At 40.8% G+C, this 18,343-nt stretch overlaps 1 protein-coding gene across 1 annotated transcript in view; it reads right to left on the reverse strand.

The window, feature by feature from the left end:
- Positions 1–1,296: 1,296 nt before the first annotated feature.
- RPA2 (replication protein A2) overlaps positions 1,297–18,343 on the reverse strand; it is a 17,613-nt gene continuing 566 nt past the window's right edge. The window contains exons 2-9 of the mRNA XM_002913326.4: positions 18,167–18,273; positions 13,823–13,924; positions 13,579–13,692; positions 8,570–8,644; positions 7,801–7,917; positions 3,717–3,824; positions 3,445–3,539; positions 1,297–2,225 (exon numbers count right to left, since the gene is read on the reverse strand). Coding sequence (XP_002913372.3) covers positions 2,141–2,225; positions 3,445–3,539; positions 3,717–3,824; positions 7,801–7,917; positions 8,570–8,644; positions 13,579–13,692; positions 13,823–13,924; positions 18,167–18,273 — 803 coding nt within the window. The 3' untranslated portion in view covers positions 1,297–2,140. The remainder of the gene's footprint in view (positions 2,226–3,444; positions 3,540–3,716; positions 3,825–7,800; positions 7,918–8,569; positions 8,645–13,578; positions 13,693–13,822; positions 13,925–18,166; positions 18,274–18,343) is intronic.

An 18,343-nucleotide genomic window follows, 5' to 3' on the forward strand; every position in this document is an offset into this window, starting at 1 on the left:
AAAATACAAAGAAAAAAAGGCCTCTACCCAGAATCACTGCTATTGCCTTGCCCGTTCGCAAGCGCCAGTCTGATAGAGATGTCAACCACTCATAAACCTATCCTATCATGCATTCCAAATGCAAATGTATGGTTTTTTAAAAAAGATTTATTTATTTTGAGAGTGAGTAAGCACGCGAGGTGGGGAGGAGCAGAGGGAGGGGGGAAGAGAGAGACCCAAGCAGACTCCGCACTGAGCAGAGCCCGATGCGGGGGCTCAATCCCACAACCCCGAGACCATGACCTGAGCCAAAACCGTGTCAGATGCTTAACCAACTGTGCCAAGGCGCCCTTCAAATATGATTTTTAACCTGTTTTTAGCCAGTGCCTTTTCTTTCAGAAAATAGTCAAGAATGGACAGACTTGCAGACAAAAATACTGGTTGACTGACTTTTGAGTATCAGTCTAGCTCCCTAGATAGGAACCATTCTGTAGGTACAAGAACAACAACCAGACCTGTTCACTTTTAGAAACCAGAGGGTGGGGCATTTTCCACACGGCTGCTAGTAGGTTTCATTTTGAAACATGGTTTAAAGCAGTTATAGAATTTTTGTTTGCATGCTACACCTCATTAACTTACCTCAGAATTAGTTCTTTTATTCAAGACGGAGCTTACATTCTGGAGTTGTCAAAAACATCTTTGAGGTAGTTTGCTCTCCCATAAGAAACGGAACAGATTAAGCTGGCCAAAGGCTGTAGGCCTTTAGACGGTCTCATCTTTTCTTTTTTTTCAAAGATTTTATTTACTTGAGAGAGAGTGAGCAAGAGAGAGAGTGCACACACGAGCAGGGGGAGGGGCAGAGGGAGAAAGGAGAGGGAGAGGCAGGCTCCCCACTGAGCAGGGAGCCAACTCGGGGCTTGATCCCAGGGCCCCGGGATCATGACCTGAACCAAAGGCAGATGCTTAACCGGCTGAGCCACCCAGGACCCCTTAAGACAGTCTCATCTCGAGGTCAATTCACTTACGTGACCACATATTGCTAGAGTCAAGATTAAGGTCCACTTTATAACCTCTAACAACGGCAATGCTAGATGCTTAGCAAACATTATTTTACTCAATTTTCACAACACACCTGTGAAGACACAATTGTCTTCATAAATAAGGAAACGGGAGGTCCTCAGAACTGACGTAGCCTGCTCAAGATCCTAACTAAAAGGGGCAAGCCAGGATTTCAAAACCAAGTCAAGCTATGTTACACACCTTGGATGACGAAGTAGTAATTATACCAGCTCAGGAAAAAAATAACATTTTCACAAATTCTGCAGTGGAGCTTTTATTAAACATACGAAGGTACTTATTTGGTACAAAACTGAAATAATATCTTTCTCCCCTCTGCCCTCACAAGGCCACTACTCTAGAACTTCATGTTCATAAAGACACACTTTCGGCAGCAGTCATGACAAGGTGAAGGAAAGTGCAATTCTGAAAATAATAGCATATAACCAACCAAAGGGGGGAATAAAAACCAGGCAGAGGTTAGTGGGTTTCTTGGCCAGCTCCCTGCTGAAGGCCCTAGTCCTGCTCATCTCTCCACAGGGAACATAATAGGACCAGAAACTCCTGAGTATTCTTTAAGTAACACCGCCCCAACTCTGGGAAGCATATTTCTTCCACTTCCAACTGTCCTGATGTTGTAAACAAGTGATTTTTAACTTCTTCTTCTTTTTTTTTTGAAGATTTTATCTATTTATCTGACACAGAGAGAGAGAGGGCGTGTGTGCACACAAGCAGGGGGAGGGGCAGAGGGAGACGCAGTCTCCCCGCTGAGCTGGGCCCAGGACTCTGGGATCATGACCTGAGCCGAAGGCAGATGCTTAACTCAGCCACTCAGGAGCCCCGATTTATAACCTCTTTAAGAAAGTCCACCCATCTTTACATTCTTATTCTTGTCAACTGACCAAAACTGAGCTTCAAAAAACAAAAATAACAACAAACAAAAAGCCAAAAGAGCAGTTAAGTTTCAGAAGGATGTTAAATGAGACCCTTTCTAGATGAAAGCTACTCCCTAGAAGTCAACTGGCCAAACAGATGCACAACTGAAGACAGAGATTATGAAAACAGGTCCACCTGGAAAATGTCTTGGGTACTCAAACAGACCCAGTCAGTCTGCGTCTGTGGATTTAAAATGATCATCGTCCACAGTGGAATAGATGTGTCCCTCGTTGCTAAGAAAATCCACAGCTTGCCTAGAAAGAAAGGAAGGAAAAAAAAGGCTCATTTTCAAACTGATGCAGAAGAAAGGAAACTGACTTTGGAGATGGCCAAACATCGATTTTGCTCACTTTCCACTTTCTTTCTTAGCTAGGAAGTCACAGCCGTTTTGCTCACAGAAGGCTCTTGCGGGGAGAAGTGCCAGTAAAATTGCAAAAGTGAGATAATGCATGGAGAAAATGGCTATTAGAGCTGCCTTGGACCCCTCTTCTAAACTGTGTAAAGCCCAGAAAATAGAGCCTAACTCAAATGCTAGTCCAAACAAATTGAAACAAAAATCTAAAAATGCAGTCCAGCTTACACATAAAACTCCTAGCATAAACAGCTATTTTTCAAAGTTCCTTCTCCCTACCCACCCACCAACTCCCTGGGAAGTAAAGTTGCAGGGTGTAAAGAAAAGGTCTTTTCCAGAAATGCGAGGACACCTTCAAACCCTTCAAAACCCTCAGGATCAGTGTAACGTATTTAATAATGTTTATTAACGATATTTTAATAACAGATAACAAATTTAATATCAGTAATAATTCATACAGCAACTACTATGTGATAGTGTTTCTGTACCTCATAATCACCGGAAGTCTGAGATAGGAATTAATATCTTCATTTTATAAAACAGGAAATTAAATTAGACCTGAGCCTTTCTTTTCTATGTAAACCTAGAATATTAACTGATTTACAATAACAAGGAACTATCAAAAGCACCGAAATACTCAGCTTGTCTGATTGGTAAACTGGAATCAGGAAGCTGTTCGTCTAACATGGAATCAGAAGGATGCTGGAAGGACCGATATGGTTTCAGGTCCAGACAGCCAGATGTACATCTCCACAGTGGAAACAGTAACACCAATGGGACTGTACATCTGAGGACCCGGAGCTAAGGATCTCACGCCTCCAAATTGAATTCCACAAAAGGTCAAATTTTATCTGGTCAATTTTGCTCAAAATTATATCCCCTGCACATAATGGGAATCGCTATTTGTTAAATGAACGAGTGAATCAGTGAGGCGACGGGTAGCACCATCTTTGTGAGTCCTTTTTCTATCTTCGCATGACCAAACAATTTCCCTTCTGTCAATGAGATGGCAGCTGATGGTTTTATTTTTATTTGTAATTCACTTCTCATTACCAGGAAATTCTGGTGAGGTAAAATGGGTACAATTCTGGAGCCCCAGCTGATGAAAACCAAATACTCACTTTATGGAGGCTACAGTCATGTGTTGGAGCTGGTTCTTGAGATCCTGAAAGTTTAATCCTTCAGGTCTTGGACAAGCCTTAATCAAATTCAGCACCTGAAGATTCAAATGAGAAAGATTGTAGCAACTACTCCAGTCAACTCCCTTATGTAAACCAGAGTCCCTTGATAAGAAAGAAATGAGTCAGGTCCTTAGACAGTCTTAGAATCCTTAAGGAAGTAGCAAATTTAAAACTGTCCGTGTCTCAAATTTCTGGAGCCACTCAGTGTTTACCTGGTTTTGGGCCACAGTGAGACCATTTGCTGGCATGGAGCTATTCCCACCAAAGTTAGCTGTTTCACCCATTCCTGGATTGCTGATAGGTGCTCTCCCTGCTGGGGGCTGAATTAAGAAAGAAGTTCACAGCATTAGAAAACGTACCAATTTAAACAGTCCTTGTTACTGTGTTACAACCTGTGAATGAGCAGCTCACAAAAATAATTTAGGCCGTTTTCCCAATAACAATTGCTTACGCTGGAAGGAACAACTATCATCATTAACAAGTATTTCAAAGGAAGATAAAAGTGTGTTCTCCGAAGCACATAATATCAGAGAGAAAAGTACCTCCTAGCTCCTTCTTGTTTTTGCGCTATTGAGGGTTCAGAGAAAAACTAGCACCGAGAAGAAAATTACCTGGACATTTGCTATAATGGTACACCTATACTTGGTGCTTTATTATTCAAACATGCACTCGCTCTCTCATTTACTTATTTATTTTTGGGAATTCTTACCTTGCTCCTAATTTTATTATTATTAAAAAATTTTTATTATTAAAGTATAGTTGACACACAATGTTATATATATTAGTTTCAGCTGTGTAACAGTGATTCAACAACTCTATACATTACCAGATGCTCACCATGGTAAGTGTTCACCCATTTCACCCCCTGTCCCCCACTCAAGCATTTACTGTCACGTAGGCATGAAGCATGACGAGGAGAGAAAAAAAACAGTTCCCATCACTGTTCTTTTTTTATTACCAAATTTTTAATAACAACAGTCTATAATCACTGTTTCCATTTCCTTTCTTCTTAGTCACTCCCCAGCCCACTATATTTGCACTCTCACTGAATGTGCTTCTGAAACTCTTCTCACCGAAGTCACCAATGACTTTTCAACCAATATACCCAACAGTTTCTTTCTGTCCTAACGCTACCTCTCAGAACGGCACGCTGACCCCACTCCTCTTGAAAAGTACCCACTGCTCCCTAGGTTTCTTGATGGCATGCTCTTCTGGTTCTCCACTTACCTCTCAAACTCTACCTTCTCAGTATCCCTCGCCAGCTTTTTTCTCTACCTAGCTCCCAGAGGCTGATAGCTCCCCCAGGATTCCAACCCAGACCTCCTCCTGGGCCACCAACTCTTGCTCCCAGCCATGGACTGAACACGTCCACCTCACTCTCTCACATACTCTGAAGTAAGATTAGGACCCTCCCCAAACCTGCCTGCCCTCCTCTATCCCACCTCAGTAAGGCTAACCCAGTCCTGCAGACTTCCGTCCTCTGTGAGTCCATTCACTCACCTCCCACAACATGTCACCACAGCCTATCACACAAGCTTCGTGGAGCTCAAGTCCCTGTTCCTCACCCTGGCCTCCCAACGGCATCTCGCTAGTCTCTCCTACTCCAGTCAACACCCCCTTTGCTACTGCATGTTAACAGCTTCGGATCATGTCCCTCCTCTGCTGGAAAGCTTTCAGGTGGCTCCCCCTGCCGGTGAAAATAATATAAACCTAGACATTCAGGACCTGCCACAACTAGAAGTCAAAATCTGGTTTATTCTTGACCATTCCTTCTCAGCACACTTTACTCCCCAGCTGCACCTGGACTTCTTGCCAACCACAAACATGCCTCTGCCCCGAGCCTGCTGTTCCCTGTCTGGAATGTTCCTCCCCTCACCTGCCTGGTAAACACTGACTTCTCATCCTTCAAAGCCCAACTTAATTGCCACTGCCTTTGCAGAGCTTTCCAACATGCCCCAAGCCGAGTCAGCCACTTTCTTCCTTCTTGGCTCTCACAGTGTTTGGCCCATTCCCTCTTGCAGCAGCCATCACACTGTTCGTCTTGCACTTTCCACCTCAAGCCCCTCCATTTTCACAGTGCCTGGTGCAGTACGTGCTCAGTGTTTCATCCACGGAACTGAATAAATAAGGATGATAGAACATCAAATGTGTTAAGTACCCAAAACAGATATAAGAGCACTGTGGGAGCTCGTCAGGAGAAATCCCATCCAGTCAGGAGGCGCATTCATTCAATAAATGCTCTTTAAATGCCTATTGCTTTGAGGTAAACGAACTAATACTGAACTGAACACTATTTCTCACCCAGAAACTCTGCCGAAAGGGCCTCATGTCCTGCATCAGGTAATCCCACCTCATGTATCTTTTAGGACTTGGTTTAGGCATCACCTCCTCCAAGGGGTCTTTCTTGATGTCCAGGTCAGGATAGAAAACCCTTCTCTGTGCTTCCATGACACCCTGTGCTTGCCACTTATCCTGCTTTTACTGCTTAGGTGATCTGAATCTGCACTGCTCAAACACAAACTCCTTGTGGGAAAGGGTGTTTTATTTACGCCTCAATATAACTGTCTATACCCCCAATTTCCACTCCCTAACCACCCATTCTCACTTTAAAAATCACTTTATGAAATATGTCATATATACATATATATGCCATTAAGTATGGTAATAAAATAAACACCCTAAACTTTCTACCCAATTCTGTTCTTTTGAGCCCATTTCCCGCACCCTCTACCAAAGCTGCCCTTTGAAGATCCAGGTTTCCAAATCCAGGAGCAGACATCTCTCATCACCTGCCTTGACTTCAAGGCAGCATTCTGCAGTTGATCACCACCCCCTCCTTCCTAAAATACTCTTTTCAGAATATTCTACAGAATCACATTGCCTGGTTTCCTCGTGCCCTACTGGCAGCTTTTTTGACTTCCACTGGCTCCTGTTCTACTCCAGACTTCTAAAGGTTACTGTGTCCCAGAGCTCAGGTCTTTGACCTCTTAACTCCCCAGTTATCTCATCTCAGCCAAGGCTTTAAATATCACCTACATGATGACTCCCGAAGTTCCGCCTCTAGCCCTGAACTCTCCCTTGGATCCCACCTCTACACAGTCAATCATCCATTCTGCTCTCCACTTGGATATCTACCTGGCGCCTCATACTTGGTAAGTCCAAACAGAACTCTGGATTTTACCCTCCAAATGTGCTAGCTTCACTTAGTTGCTCAAGCCCCAAACCTAGAAGTCATTTTTGAATCCTCCCTCTTTATATCCTATATGTAACCCACCAAGAAGTCCTGTCAGCTCTACCTTCAAAATACGTCAGAATCCAACCACTCCTTATCCCAGCTGTTGCTACCATTCCCAGATGAATTCTGTTGCTATTCCTGGTGCCTCATAATCTACATTCCATACAGCAGGCCAGCCCAACTGAATTTTTTAAAAGACACATCAGACCATGTCACTCCCTAGTTGAAACCTGCTAAGGGCCTAGAATAATGATTGGAACATACCAGGCTCAATAACTATTTCTCAAAGGAAGGAATAAGTGAATGGATTTCTCTCTGTATCCCCAGTGCTTACCAAATTGTTTGGCACTGAATAGTATGCAATGGCATCCTTAGCGGCTCATGAGTTTTCTAGCCTCTCCTCCTCTGTAACCAATAATCCTCCACCTGGGCACCAGAATCATCTAAGGACTTTTTTTTTTAAGTAGGCTCCGCACCCAATGTGGGGCTTGAACTCACCATCCCAAGATCAAGAGTGACATGCTCTACCATACCAACTGAGCCAGCCAGGCACCCCAATCTAAGGACATTCTAATACAAGAACGAACAAATCCTCTGTGTGGCCCTACATGCACTGGCCACATGGAATCTACACAGCAGAAAATAATGTTGAAAAGTTTCAATATGAAGCGGGGAAGATAACTTCAGGGACAAAATAATGGTGCATAATTTTTCCTATTTAGCCAACAGGTTGGAAGAAAAGCAGTAAAATGGTGTCCCTATTGGGATTTTTGTCTGAATATAATCCTGGAGCTGAGCACTCAGTCTACAATTATGTGTCTACACTTGAAGGTTGTCTTAGGCCTCAGCCTAAGTCAGTGGGGTTAGAGGAACTCGTAATCCTGAGAGAAATACGAGTGCTTCCTTTGAAATAAAATAACATGAAGAAAATGTTCTGAGGACTGAGTGAGGCCGTTCTTCTGGCTCAACCTTCAAGACATCAAGAAAATCGAAGCCAGAGCACAGAAGCTGTCTATGTTTTTCCAGAGAAGAGGAAAAACTCTGAGAGTACAGTTGCTCACCTGGCTGTTAGATTTGCTCAGGGTCATGTGTGCATTGACAACTTCCAGAATATGTGTGGTGAACTCATTCATATCCTCCAGAGGCATGATCTTAAAGGCTACAAGGCTTTTTTTGTTCTAATAAAATAAAGAGAAAAATGTGAATAAAGGATGAACACATTCAAATCAACTTTAGGTTAAAACACCGTGGCACTTGTCTTGGTTATAATATTTTGCCAATACGGAAAAAATGTGTTATATACTTAAAATTTTTTAACTCAACGTTGATCCTAATATAGTCATCAATGGGAGAAAAACACAAAACCAGCTCAGAGTTGTTCAATAACGCCCAAGGTTAACAAACCAAGCAGAGTATAGTCTCCTGACTCCGAATCCAGTGTCCTCCCTTTTACCCTTAGTGCATACCACGGATGGCAATTGTAGGCAGGGATTCCATTCTTTCTCTACCATTCCATTAGTTGTGGGTTTTTTTTTTTTTTTTTTTTAAGATTTTTATTTTTAAGTGATTTCCCCACTGTGGGGCTTGAACTCAACCCAGAGATCAAGAGTTGCATGCTATTCTGACTGAGCCAGCTGGGCACCCCTCCGTTAGCTTTATATTAAGCTAACAACCCATTATTTCTCTTTGAAGAGAATAATGAAGTAATTTTAATCTAATAGCCATTTAACAGAAAGACTTGGTTCAATCTTAAGTATACTAAACTCAGGCATGAATACAGAAATTGCCTCATGCAAATATATTTTAACTATCATTTTTTTCTGACTTTACCTGAAAAGATCTCAGATGGCCAGCCACTTTCACATATGTCTCTGGAGGAACCACTGTGTTTTCACTGCTGGCATCCTAAAAGATAAATACAAACATATCACTTGAAGGTTTTAGGGATGCTGGTGAAACTTTAAAACCGCTAAAAGACAAAACAAAACAAAAAAATTGCTAAATTACATACAGAAAGAGAGCATTATAAAGTAAGAGAACTAAAGGAGCCGCATGTGGCACTAACTAGTTTGCCTACCTTTTGGAATTGACCTTTTTAGAAAATCAGACATTAGAATAAAAAGACCTCTCAAGATAATCTCCAGTTCCAAAGTTCTAGGTTATGTACATTATCAAAAAAGCAAACAATTACGCACTCCTGCCCAGTGCTGTTGCGCACACAACTTTCTGGTGGATATACTTACCAGCACAGCAGTTCTACATTTAAGAATTTAAGGAAATAATTAAGAACATGCATGAAGATTTAGCTTTATTTATTTTTAAAGATTTTATTTATTTGAGAGAGAGAGCGTGTGTGCACACACAAGCAGGGGGAGCGGCAGAGGGAGAGACAGGCTCCCCACTGCGCAGGGAACCCAATGTGGGGCTCACTCCCAGGACCCTGAGATCACGACCTGAGCCTGAGGCAGACGCTAAACTGACTGAGCCACCCCAGCGCCCCAAGATTTAGCTTTAAATGCAGCTCTTGATCTGAGTGTCGTGAGTTTGAGCCCCACATTGGGTGTAGAGGTTACTTAAATAAATAAAACTTAAAAAAAATTTAGCCTTAGGAATATTCATATGGCATAGTTTAAAGTACTAAAAAACTGAAAACAACCTAAATAGCCAACAACAGTCACATTCATATAACGGGATACTTCACAACTAATAACGTAGATTTCTATTTATTGTCTGAGAAGACCAGCTGTGACACAGAGAAAAAAAGCTGCTTTCCCACGTGGAGGAAAAGACACACCAGAATGTTAATGATGGTTAACTAGGATAATTATAATTTATTTTAATATTTCTTTTTGAGTTTTCTAAACTACGTACATACTATTCATAAGAAATATGTATAAGCTAAATCTTGAGGTTCTTTTCTGATTAAAATGTTTAAGTATAGGGATGCCTGGCTGGCTCAGCTGGTAGAGCATGTGGCTCTTAATCTCAAGTTTGTATGTTCAAGGCCCATGCTGGGTGTAGAGATTAGTTAAAAACAAAACCTTAAAAAAAAAAGAAAAAAAATATATGCATATATACATAAATTTATGTGTGTAAGTATAAAAAACTAGAAAGTAAAACATATTTGTTTAAAAATAAAAGAACACCCCAAGTCTCATCATCTGGAGATCAACTTGTTTTTGCATTTCATCCTCCCTATTATTTTACATAGCTGAATCTATACAGATAAAACTTCGTATTTCAATATAGGACGTCGTAAAACAAATTAGAAAAAGTAAAGCTAGATCTGCATTTCCCTTCTTTTATTAAAGTATATTACAGGGCACCTGGGTGGCTCAGTTGGTTAAGCATCCAACTCTTAATTTCAGCTCAGGTCATGATCTCAGGGTTATGGGATCCAGCCCTGCCTCAGGCTCCGCACTGCGCATGAAGCCTGCCCGGGATTCTCTCTCTCTCTCCCTCTGATCCTACCCCGACTCCCTCTCTAAAAAAAAACAAAACAAAACAAAAAAACTATTTATCTATATATATCTATATTTCAAATAGGTCAGACTTAATTATTTAAAAAAAAGAAAAAAGAAGAATGGACACATGAACATTTGAAAAATAATCTGAGACCACGAGAAACTTTACAAAGTTAAAAGATAACTAGAGAAACTGTGTAATTATGATGAGAGGTTGCTATTTTTCAAGCTTCTAGAAACAAAAATAAACAAACAATCAAAGGGCTTAAAGAGACAATTTACAAAAAAAAACCCCACAAATTAACATTAAATACAGTTTTAAGAAAATTTGAGGGGCGCCTGGGTGGCACAGCGGTTAAGCATCTGCCTTCGGCTCAGGGCGTGATCCCGGCGTTATGGGATCGGAGCCCCACATCGGGCTCTTCCGCTATGAGCCTGCTTCTTCTTCTCCCACTCCCCCCTTGTGTTCCCTCTCTCGCTGGCTGTCTCTATCTCTGTCAAATAAATAAATAAATCTTTAAAAAAAAAAAAAATTTGAATCTCGTCCAAACCAAAGAAAAACAATTTCAAAAATGAGAAACTTCTCACTGATAAAACTGTATTTTTTTGAACTAGCATCCAAAAATGTCTGATTCAGGGGCACCTGGGTGGATCAGTCAGTTAAGCTTTTGCCTTTGGCTCAGGGTCCTGGGATCAAGCCCCGCATCAGGCGCCCTGCTCAGTGGGGAGCCTGCTTCTCCCTCTCCAGCTCCCCTTGCTTGCACGCTCTCTCTCTGTGTCAGATAAATAAATAAAATATTAAAAAAAAAACCCATAAAGATGTCTGATTCATAAAACCCACTGTTAGAAAGGGTGTGGAGAACTGGGCACGCTCATGCACTAATTAAGTGGAAACTGGCACCTTTATGGAAGGCAATAAATATGTAAAAATGTAAATGTAAGTTTAGAAAAAAGATAAAAAATGTAAAATGTATATTTAAAACTAGAAAATCTACTTTTAGGAACTCATCTTAAGGAGATTATCTCATCATGAAGAGACAGACACGAAGACACTCACTGTCTATTATAGCAAATGGTTGGAAGCAACCTGAATGTTCCCTGACTGGAGCTACTATTAAGGGACGATGTAGCCTTATGATGACTAGGCAGTTGCTAAAACTGATGGTGGAAATCTCTATTTACTGACATTAAGAAATCAGTTCCACAATATAGTTCTTTCAGCGAGGAGAACATATTACAGAGCAATTGTATATCATCAGCAGTAAGACTGCATACATCTGTATGTACAGATTGTATACAGACAAAATTGTCTGAATAGATATTTACCAAAACCTGTTAGAGCAATTGTCCTCTCTGGAATGTGGGATTTCAGGTGACTTTTAAATGTTTTGTAAGTAAGCATGGTACATTTTGTTTGCTCCTGTAGTATAAGGCGCCTATAGTATTTACCACTCCACTTGATGGCAAGGACTGTGTCTTTCTCATTCTTTGTATACATGGGACCAAGCACAGTCTGGTTCAAAATTGGTACTCCAATAATTGTTGAACGAATTATCCTGTATTTTTCCAAGAAGCAAAATTAAAGGATGCAAAACTACCAGGTTATTTCTCCATAGACAACTTGTGCTTTTTTTTTTTTTTTAAAGATTTTATTTATTTGTCAGAGACAGAGAGAGCACAAGAAGTGGGAGTGGGAGAGGGAGAAGTAGACTCCCTGCTGAGCAGGGAGCCCTAAGTGGGACTAGATTCCAGGACCCTGGGATCATGACCTGAGCCTAAGGCAGACGCTTAACCAACTGAGCCACCCAGGCGTCCCACACCTTGTGCTTTCTTAAGTGAAAATAGTATACAAAGTGTTTATGATCCAAATTTTCTATGATGAATGTATTTTTAAAAGATAAAAAACCAAGGGTCTTTTACCCAATTAAAAATAAAAAGGATAAAAAGTACAGATTTCCTTTATTTTCTCTATGTTTACAGAGATACTCACATACATGTTGCTTTGCAAAAATGGGGTCATACCATATATACCATCTTGTAACATGCTCTTTTCCTCTCAAGTTTATGGTAAACACTTTGTGACAGTATATATACATCTCTATATCACCTGTCATATATCATAAATATACCATGGTTTAATAGTGCCCTATTGCTTGCATTTTGAAATTTTTTTCTTAATAATTCTTTTTTTTTTTAAGATTTTATTTATTTATTTGACAGTGAGAAAGAGTGACAGAGAGAGTGAGCGAGCACAAGTAGGGGGAGCTGGAGAGGGAGAAGCAGGCTCCCCACTGAGCAGGGCGCCCGATGCGGGGCTCAATCCCGGGACTCTGGGATAGTGATCTGAGCCGAAGGCAGACTCTTAACCAACTTAGCCACCCAGGCACCCTGAAATTGTTTTTTTTTTTTTATTTGAGAGAGAGTGCACACAAATGGGGGAGGGGCAAGGGTAGAGGGAGAAGGAAGCAGACTCCCCGCTGAGCGCAGAGCCCAAATCAGGGCTCCATCTTACAACCCTGAGATCATGATCTGAGCGTAAAATGAGAGTTGGACACTTAACCAATTGAGCCACCCAGGCGTCCCTGAAACTGTGTTTAATTTTTCATTATTATAAACAGTGCTATGATCAACACTCTTACAACTGAATCTTTGCACACATCTTTAATGACTTCCTTAATGTAAACCTCTAGCGGTGGAGTGCGACATCAACATTTTTATGATGGATGATTCTGATCACCAGCTGGTTTTTGAGGTAGGTTATACCAATTATACTTAAATCATCAAGGTAGGATGATATCCATTTTCCTTGACAATGACAAATCAGTCAACAAATATTTAGTTAAGTGCCTACTAAGTGCTAGAGTCACTGTGTTAGCTACTACTCTTAACAGAAGTGGACACTGTCATTCTTTTTTTTCCTATGCTAATTTAATAAATTTAAAATGGCGGGGTGCCTGGGTGGCTCGGTTGGTTAAATGTCTCACTCTTGATTTAGGCTCACGTCATGATCTCAGGGTTGTGAAATTGAGCCCTGTGTGGAGCCTGCTTAAGATTCTCTATCTCCCTCTACCTCTGTCCCACCACCCCTTCCTTCTCTAAAAAAATGAATAAATAAATAAAAAATCTCTGTTTTCACAGAGTTTACGTTCTAGTGTCTCCTCTCACTTGCCTTCTAACTTTGCTTACAGTATAGTGAAGTCTGGAACATTTTAAACTTTTATGAATTCAAATGTATTAACCTTTCATTTCAGTGTTTCTGCCTTTGATGTCTTACTTATAAATTATACTTATACTAAGAAATTCAAAAGACTAAAAAAGTCCAACATCTCCAGAGTCCCAAAGTCACCCTGCCCTAATTCAAAAATAACTGCTTACGTCTGTGTCAACCCACTGACGGACATCCATGGGCGCGGCGGTCATGTCATCCAGTTTGTACACGATGTTGGTTGGGGCCTTCTCTGCATGTCTGATTATACCCACGACAGTGACCTAGATCAGAAAGAAAGAAAAGTTTGGTTTTCCTGGAAACCAAAACAACATTTATATATTTTTAAATAAGTAACTTTTGTTTCATTCTTCACATGATTAAAGGACTCTTTCCACAAACTATTTTACTTACCTGTGAAATCTCAACATTCCCAATTTTGAACATTTCATCAACCAGAGTGGCAGAAAGCAGCTGAGATATGGTACAGGGTACAATGTGCTGGGCTCGGGCTCTCTGAAAAGAAAATGTATAAATTCAATTAAGAAAATAATAATTACCACCCATTAACACCTTCCGTGTGCCAAGCACTTTACATACATCATAACATTGAATCTTCAGAATGAACCTCATCACCCTTGGTTCACAGAGATGGAAACCAAGATCGGAGAGCTAACAGATACCACATTTTAGAATTCAAACTAGGTGTGTCTGACTCCAAAGCTCCTGATCAATGGGTAAATTTGTGTAACACTATGGATTCATTAAAACGAGCAGGCCAGAGTGGGGACAACATTAGGAAGGATGACCTCTTCCGGAACAAAACTTAAACTCCAGTTTTAGGACAAGGGCAAGCTGGAGCTGGCTGTTCAGGTCACCAATGACATGAGAGGGTATTTGGGAAGGGTTTGAGTAATGGCCAGCAGAGACAGAACTTTGGAGCTGCTCTAAGTCTCATGATGAAATGTAACAGAAGTTCGAGGTATAGCTTTCTTAAGGACAGATGCTCTGACAATCAGATGGAAGTCCTGGGGGAAAATGGGATAAGGGCTTGGCCACACTGACATCTTAAAGGGAAACGACATGACGTGTTGGGCAGAAGAATGTCTAACGAGGACATTGAAATCCTATTCCAAAGCAGCCTAACAACGGGGTAAACTCTTATTGTCACCTACCACCGGCCAGGGCTTGTCTCATGGCATAAAGACAGGAAAAACGGAATAGGATTTGCCCTCAACACACTCCTACCTAATGGAAGCACAAATGTAAATAACAAACCTGGCCTTGATATACTATAGAATGAGATGCACTACGTGGGATCCCAGAAAAACATACTAGCACTTTCAAGAGGTAGCATTCGGGCTCTACCCTGAAGTATGAAAACGTCGACAGTAAAAAAAAACAGTAAGGGATGGGCATTACAAGCTAGGGGTAAAAAGGCACTCTCACAAACTCATTTAGGAAATAAGTACAAGGAAGAAAATGCATGGTGGATTAAAGATTAGAGTTCCTCCTGTCAGAAGTCAACAACCCAATAGCTATTCTGCATGTAAGACAGAACATAATAGACTCTTGGCACTCATGGATTTAGCAGTTGCGGCTTTGTCCTGAAGGTCCATGATACTAGCAACATTTCCTTCTACTGAAGCCTGATTTTGAATGGTGAGTATTGCCAGGACGGTAAAAAGTAAGCCCTGCCAACTACCAGCACACATCACGAAAGGCGGCAATCAAGCTTGCAAGGTTAAGATTATGGCTCTATCACTCAGGAGCAGTGGGTTTGTTTTTTTTTTTTTTTTAAGATTTTATTTATTTATTTGACAGAGAGAGAGACAGCCAGCGAGAGAGGGAACACAAGCAGGGGGAGTGGGAGAGGAAGAAGCAGGCTCATAGCAGAAGAGCCTAATGTGGGGCTCGATCCCGTAACGCCGGGATCATGCCCTGAGCCGAAGGCAGACGCTTAACCGCTGTGCCACCCAGGCGCCCCAGGAGCAGTGTGTTCTTGGTCATGTTTTTCAACTAATTTGTATCTTAGTTTTCTTATCTGTAAAATGAGGAATGATAAAATCATGAAAACTAAGTATATGGTGAAGTACCTAGACTAATACCTGGCACATTGTCAGGACTCAAAAAATGTCAGCAAACGTTATTTTTCAACTAGGGTTCCTCACCATTTAGATCTGCAATAGCTTTTACTAAGGATGTGAGGAATCAACAATGCTTTTCAATTTTACCTTATGGAATCATATAGGTGAAGTTACATGTGATATTGGTATTTATAGATTTAAATTTGCTGAGGTCTCATGTTTTAAGCTCTCACTATGATATATTCTGTTTCCACCTATCAAAGGTGAGACCTTCATTGTATTTTCAGCATAAGAAACTAAGAACCACTGTTAGGAACAAGAACACAGGCTTTGGTGCCACACAGTCCTATAGACCTGTGTTCAATCCCAGCTCCATAGCCCTGGACATGCCACCACCTCTTTTGTCAAATGAGGATATCCACCTTCCAAATTATAAACAAAACATATAATGTATATAAAAGTGCTAATGCCGGCTTCTATATGTAGTATGTATTCAACAAATGTTATTAATCCTCAGGTAAAAAGTTACACATGGGTAACGACTGAGGTGTTAGCAATACCTTCAAATTCATCGCAAATCACAGATATTTTTTGGTTTTTTTAACGAGGACCTATTATGATTGCAAGAGTTCCTGGTTTGTTCCAAAGCGATTCACAGAATGTGCCAGCGTAAGTATATTTAATTCTTAAAAAATTATTTTCTGGGGCGCCTGGGTGGCACAGCGTTAAGTGTCTGCCTTCGGCTCAGGGCGTGATTCCGGCGTTATGGGATCGAGCCCCACATCAGGCTCCTCTGCTATGAGTCTGCTTCTTCCTCTCCCACTCCCCCTGCTTGTGTTCCCCTCTCTCGCTGGCTGTCTCTCTCTCTCTCTGTCGAATAAATAAATAAAATCTTAAAAAAAAAATTATTTTCTAGCTGACTATGAGTCAGAGGTTACTCTGACAGTATTGTATGAAACCATCATTTCTATGGGTACAAAGTTGTCCGTATTGAAAATTTCACATGGTTCAATAAAATGTAAAGGTTTACAGTAGATAGGAAGCTTTTAGATAGGGTGTTTATCTAATTTACTGTGGAAAAGGCACTAGATTTAAAAACAAAAAGATCTGGGTTGAGTCTCCAGCTTATAACCATCATCATTCTCTAAAAAACTGTGTCAATACAGTGCCCAAGCTAGGGATCCTGAGAGAAAAATTCTATCGACTGGAATAACGAAAACAGTTAAGCTTAGAAAAGATGAAAACCAACGATCTATTGTTTTTTCCTTCACAACCTCAAGGAAGACGAAGAGTACTAGAGTCCCCTCTGGTCTTCCTGGAAGAAAGAAAACCGCAATAGAGAAGCTGCTCACCAGATTTTGGATTTGCTCAGCACCCTGTGTGCACGTCTAGTCCCACTTACTTACTTAGGCAGTCCCTTCACCTCCCAGACCCTCTGTCGTACGATGGAGTAAACAATAAATACCTTATGGGATTATATGTAATAATTTGTATGAAAAGTATAAAGCAATGTCCAAATGTATAGGAATTATCAATGAATTCTTTCCCACTAACACACACCCCTGAATTCACAGTTTAGGTAAAAGCTTATCAACCTGTACAAAAAATACAGAACATGCTAATACTGAATCTTAACTCCACATCTGAATGACACCTAACGAGTAGCCAAATCAACCTTGTATTTAAAGGATGAAATCAATAGTGGTTGTTAAATGCAAACTCATTTCTGAAAGACTGAATAACAAGTATTTGGATAGCTTTTTACAGATCGCTTTCCTATACATTACATTACCTTATTTATCAATTCTCAGAACCACCCTTTGATATAAGTAGTACTAGTGCCATTATCAGATGAGAAAAACCAAGGGCCACAAGGTTCAAGTTTGTTGCACTAAAGATACTGCCAGTTAAAAGTTGATTCTGGACACTATCTATCCTGGCTCCAACACTCGTGTTCTTTTTAACAAAAATTTTTATCTGGGATGAGCAGTGCCTGGCTGGCTCAGTCAGAAAAGTGTGTGACTCGATCTCGGGGTTCTGAGTTCGTGCCCCACGCTGGGTGTAGAGATTACTTAAATAAGTAAAAACTTAAAAAACAAATCTGGGACCATTTATTGAAAGTGACTACAGGGCAGGCACTTTATATATACTATATATCAGAATGTTAAGTCTCACAACAACCTTGTGAGGTCTGCATTATTAATCCCATTTAGTAGTAATCCCATTTGATTCCCGATGTTAAGAAATTTGTCCAACGAAACTCTGTGTGTTAGAGCAATGGCAGAACACAGATCTACCTGACTTGGAAGACCATTCTCTTTCCACCGCTTTTTATAACCTCATTACATTTAATTAAAAAAAAAAAAAGATTTCGAATACATGAAGAATGCAAAATAGGCTAGTAACACAAGTCCAGTTTTTCCACAAGGCTGATTCATTAGCTATATTGGTAAATTTCAAAATAAATCTAATTCAACAGTGGAAGTGAAAGTAGGAGAAACTTCATTTTTTTTTAACTTACAGCACTTAATTCTAAGATTTAGTAAGGCAATAATTGGTAATTATCCAATCAGTTCATGTCTGACATCTTTGGCCGCATAAATTTTCTCTCAGGGACGAGTTAGGAACTTCAGGACAGAATGAAATAAAACAAAATACTCTTTCAACCTACTGATTTCTTTTCAGCCTGCGAAGGTGTCGGCGATCCAAAGCCCCCGGGGGACTGCGTGTAGCCGCCCGCTCCGCCAAAGGAGGAGCTGCTGTAGCTTTCAGATCCACCTGGTTTTAAACAACAGTCAATGCCTGTGCTGCTTTCCAAGCCTCTGAACAAGCCACAGGCCCCCTCAGG

This window comes from Ailuropoda melanoleuca, chromosome 2 (genome assembly GCF_002007445.2).
Source record: "Ailuropoda melanoleuca isolate Jingjing chromosome 2, ASM200744v2, whole genome shotgun sequence".
Classification (NCBI taxonomy): Eukaryota; Metazoa; Chordata; class Mammalia; order Carnivora; family Ursidae; genus Ailuropoda; species Ailuropoda melanoleuca.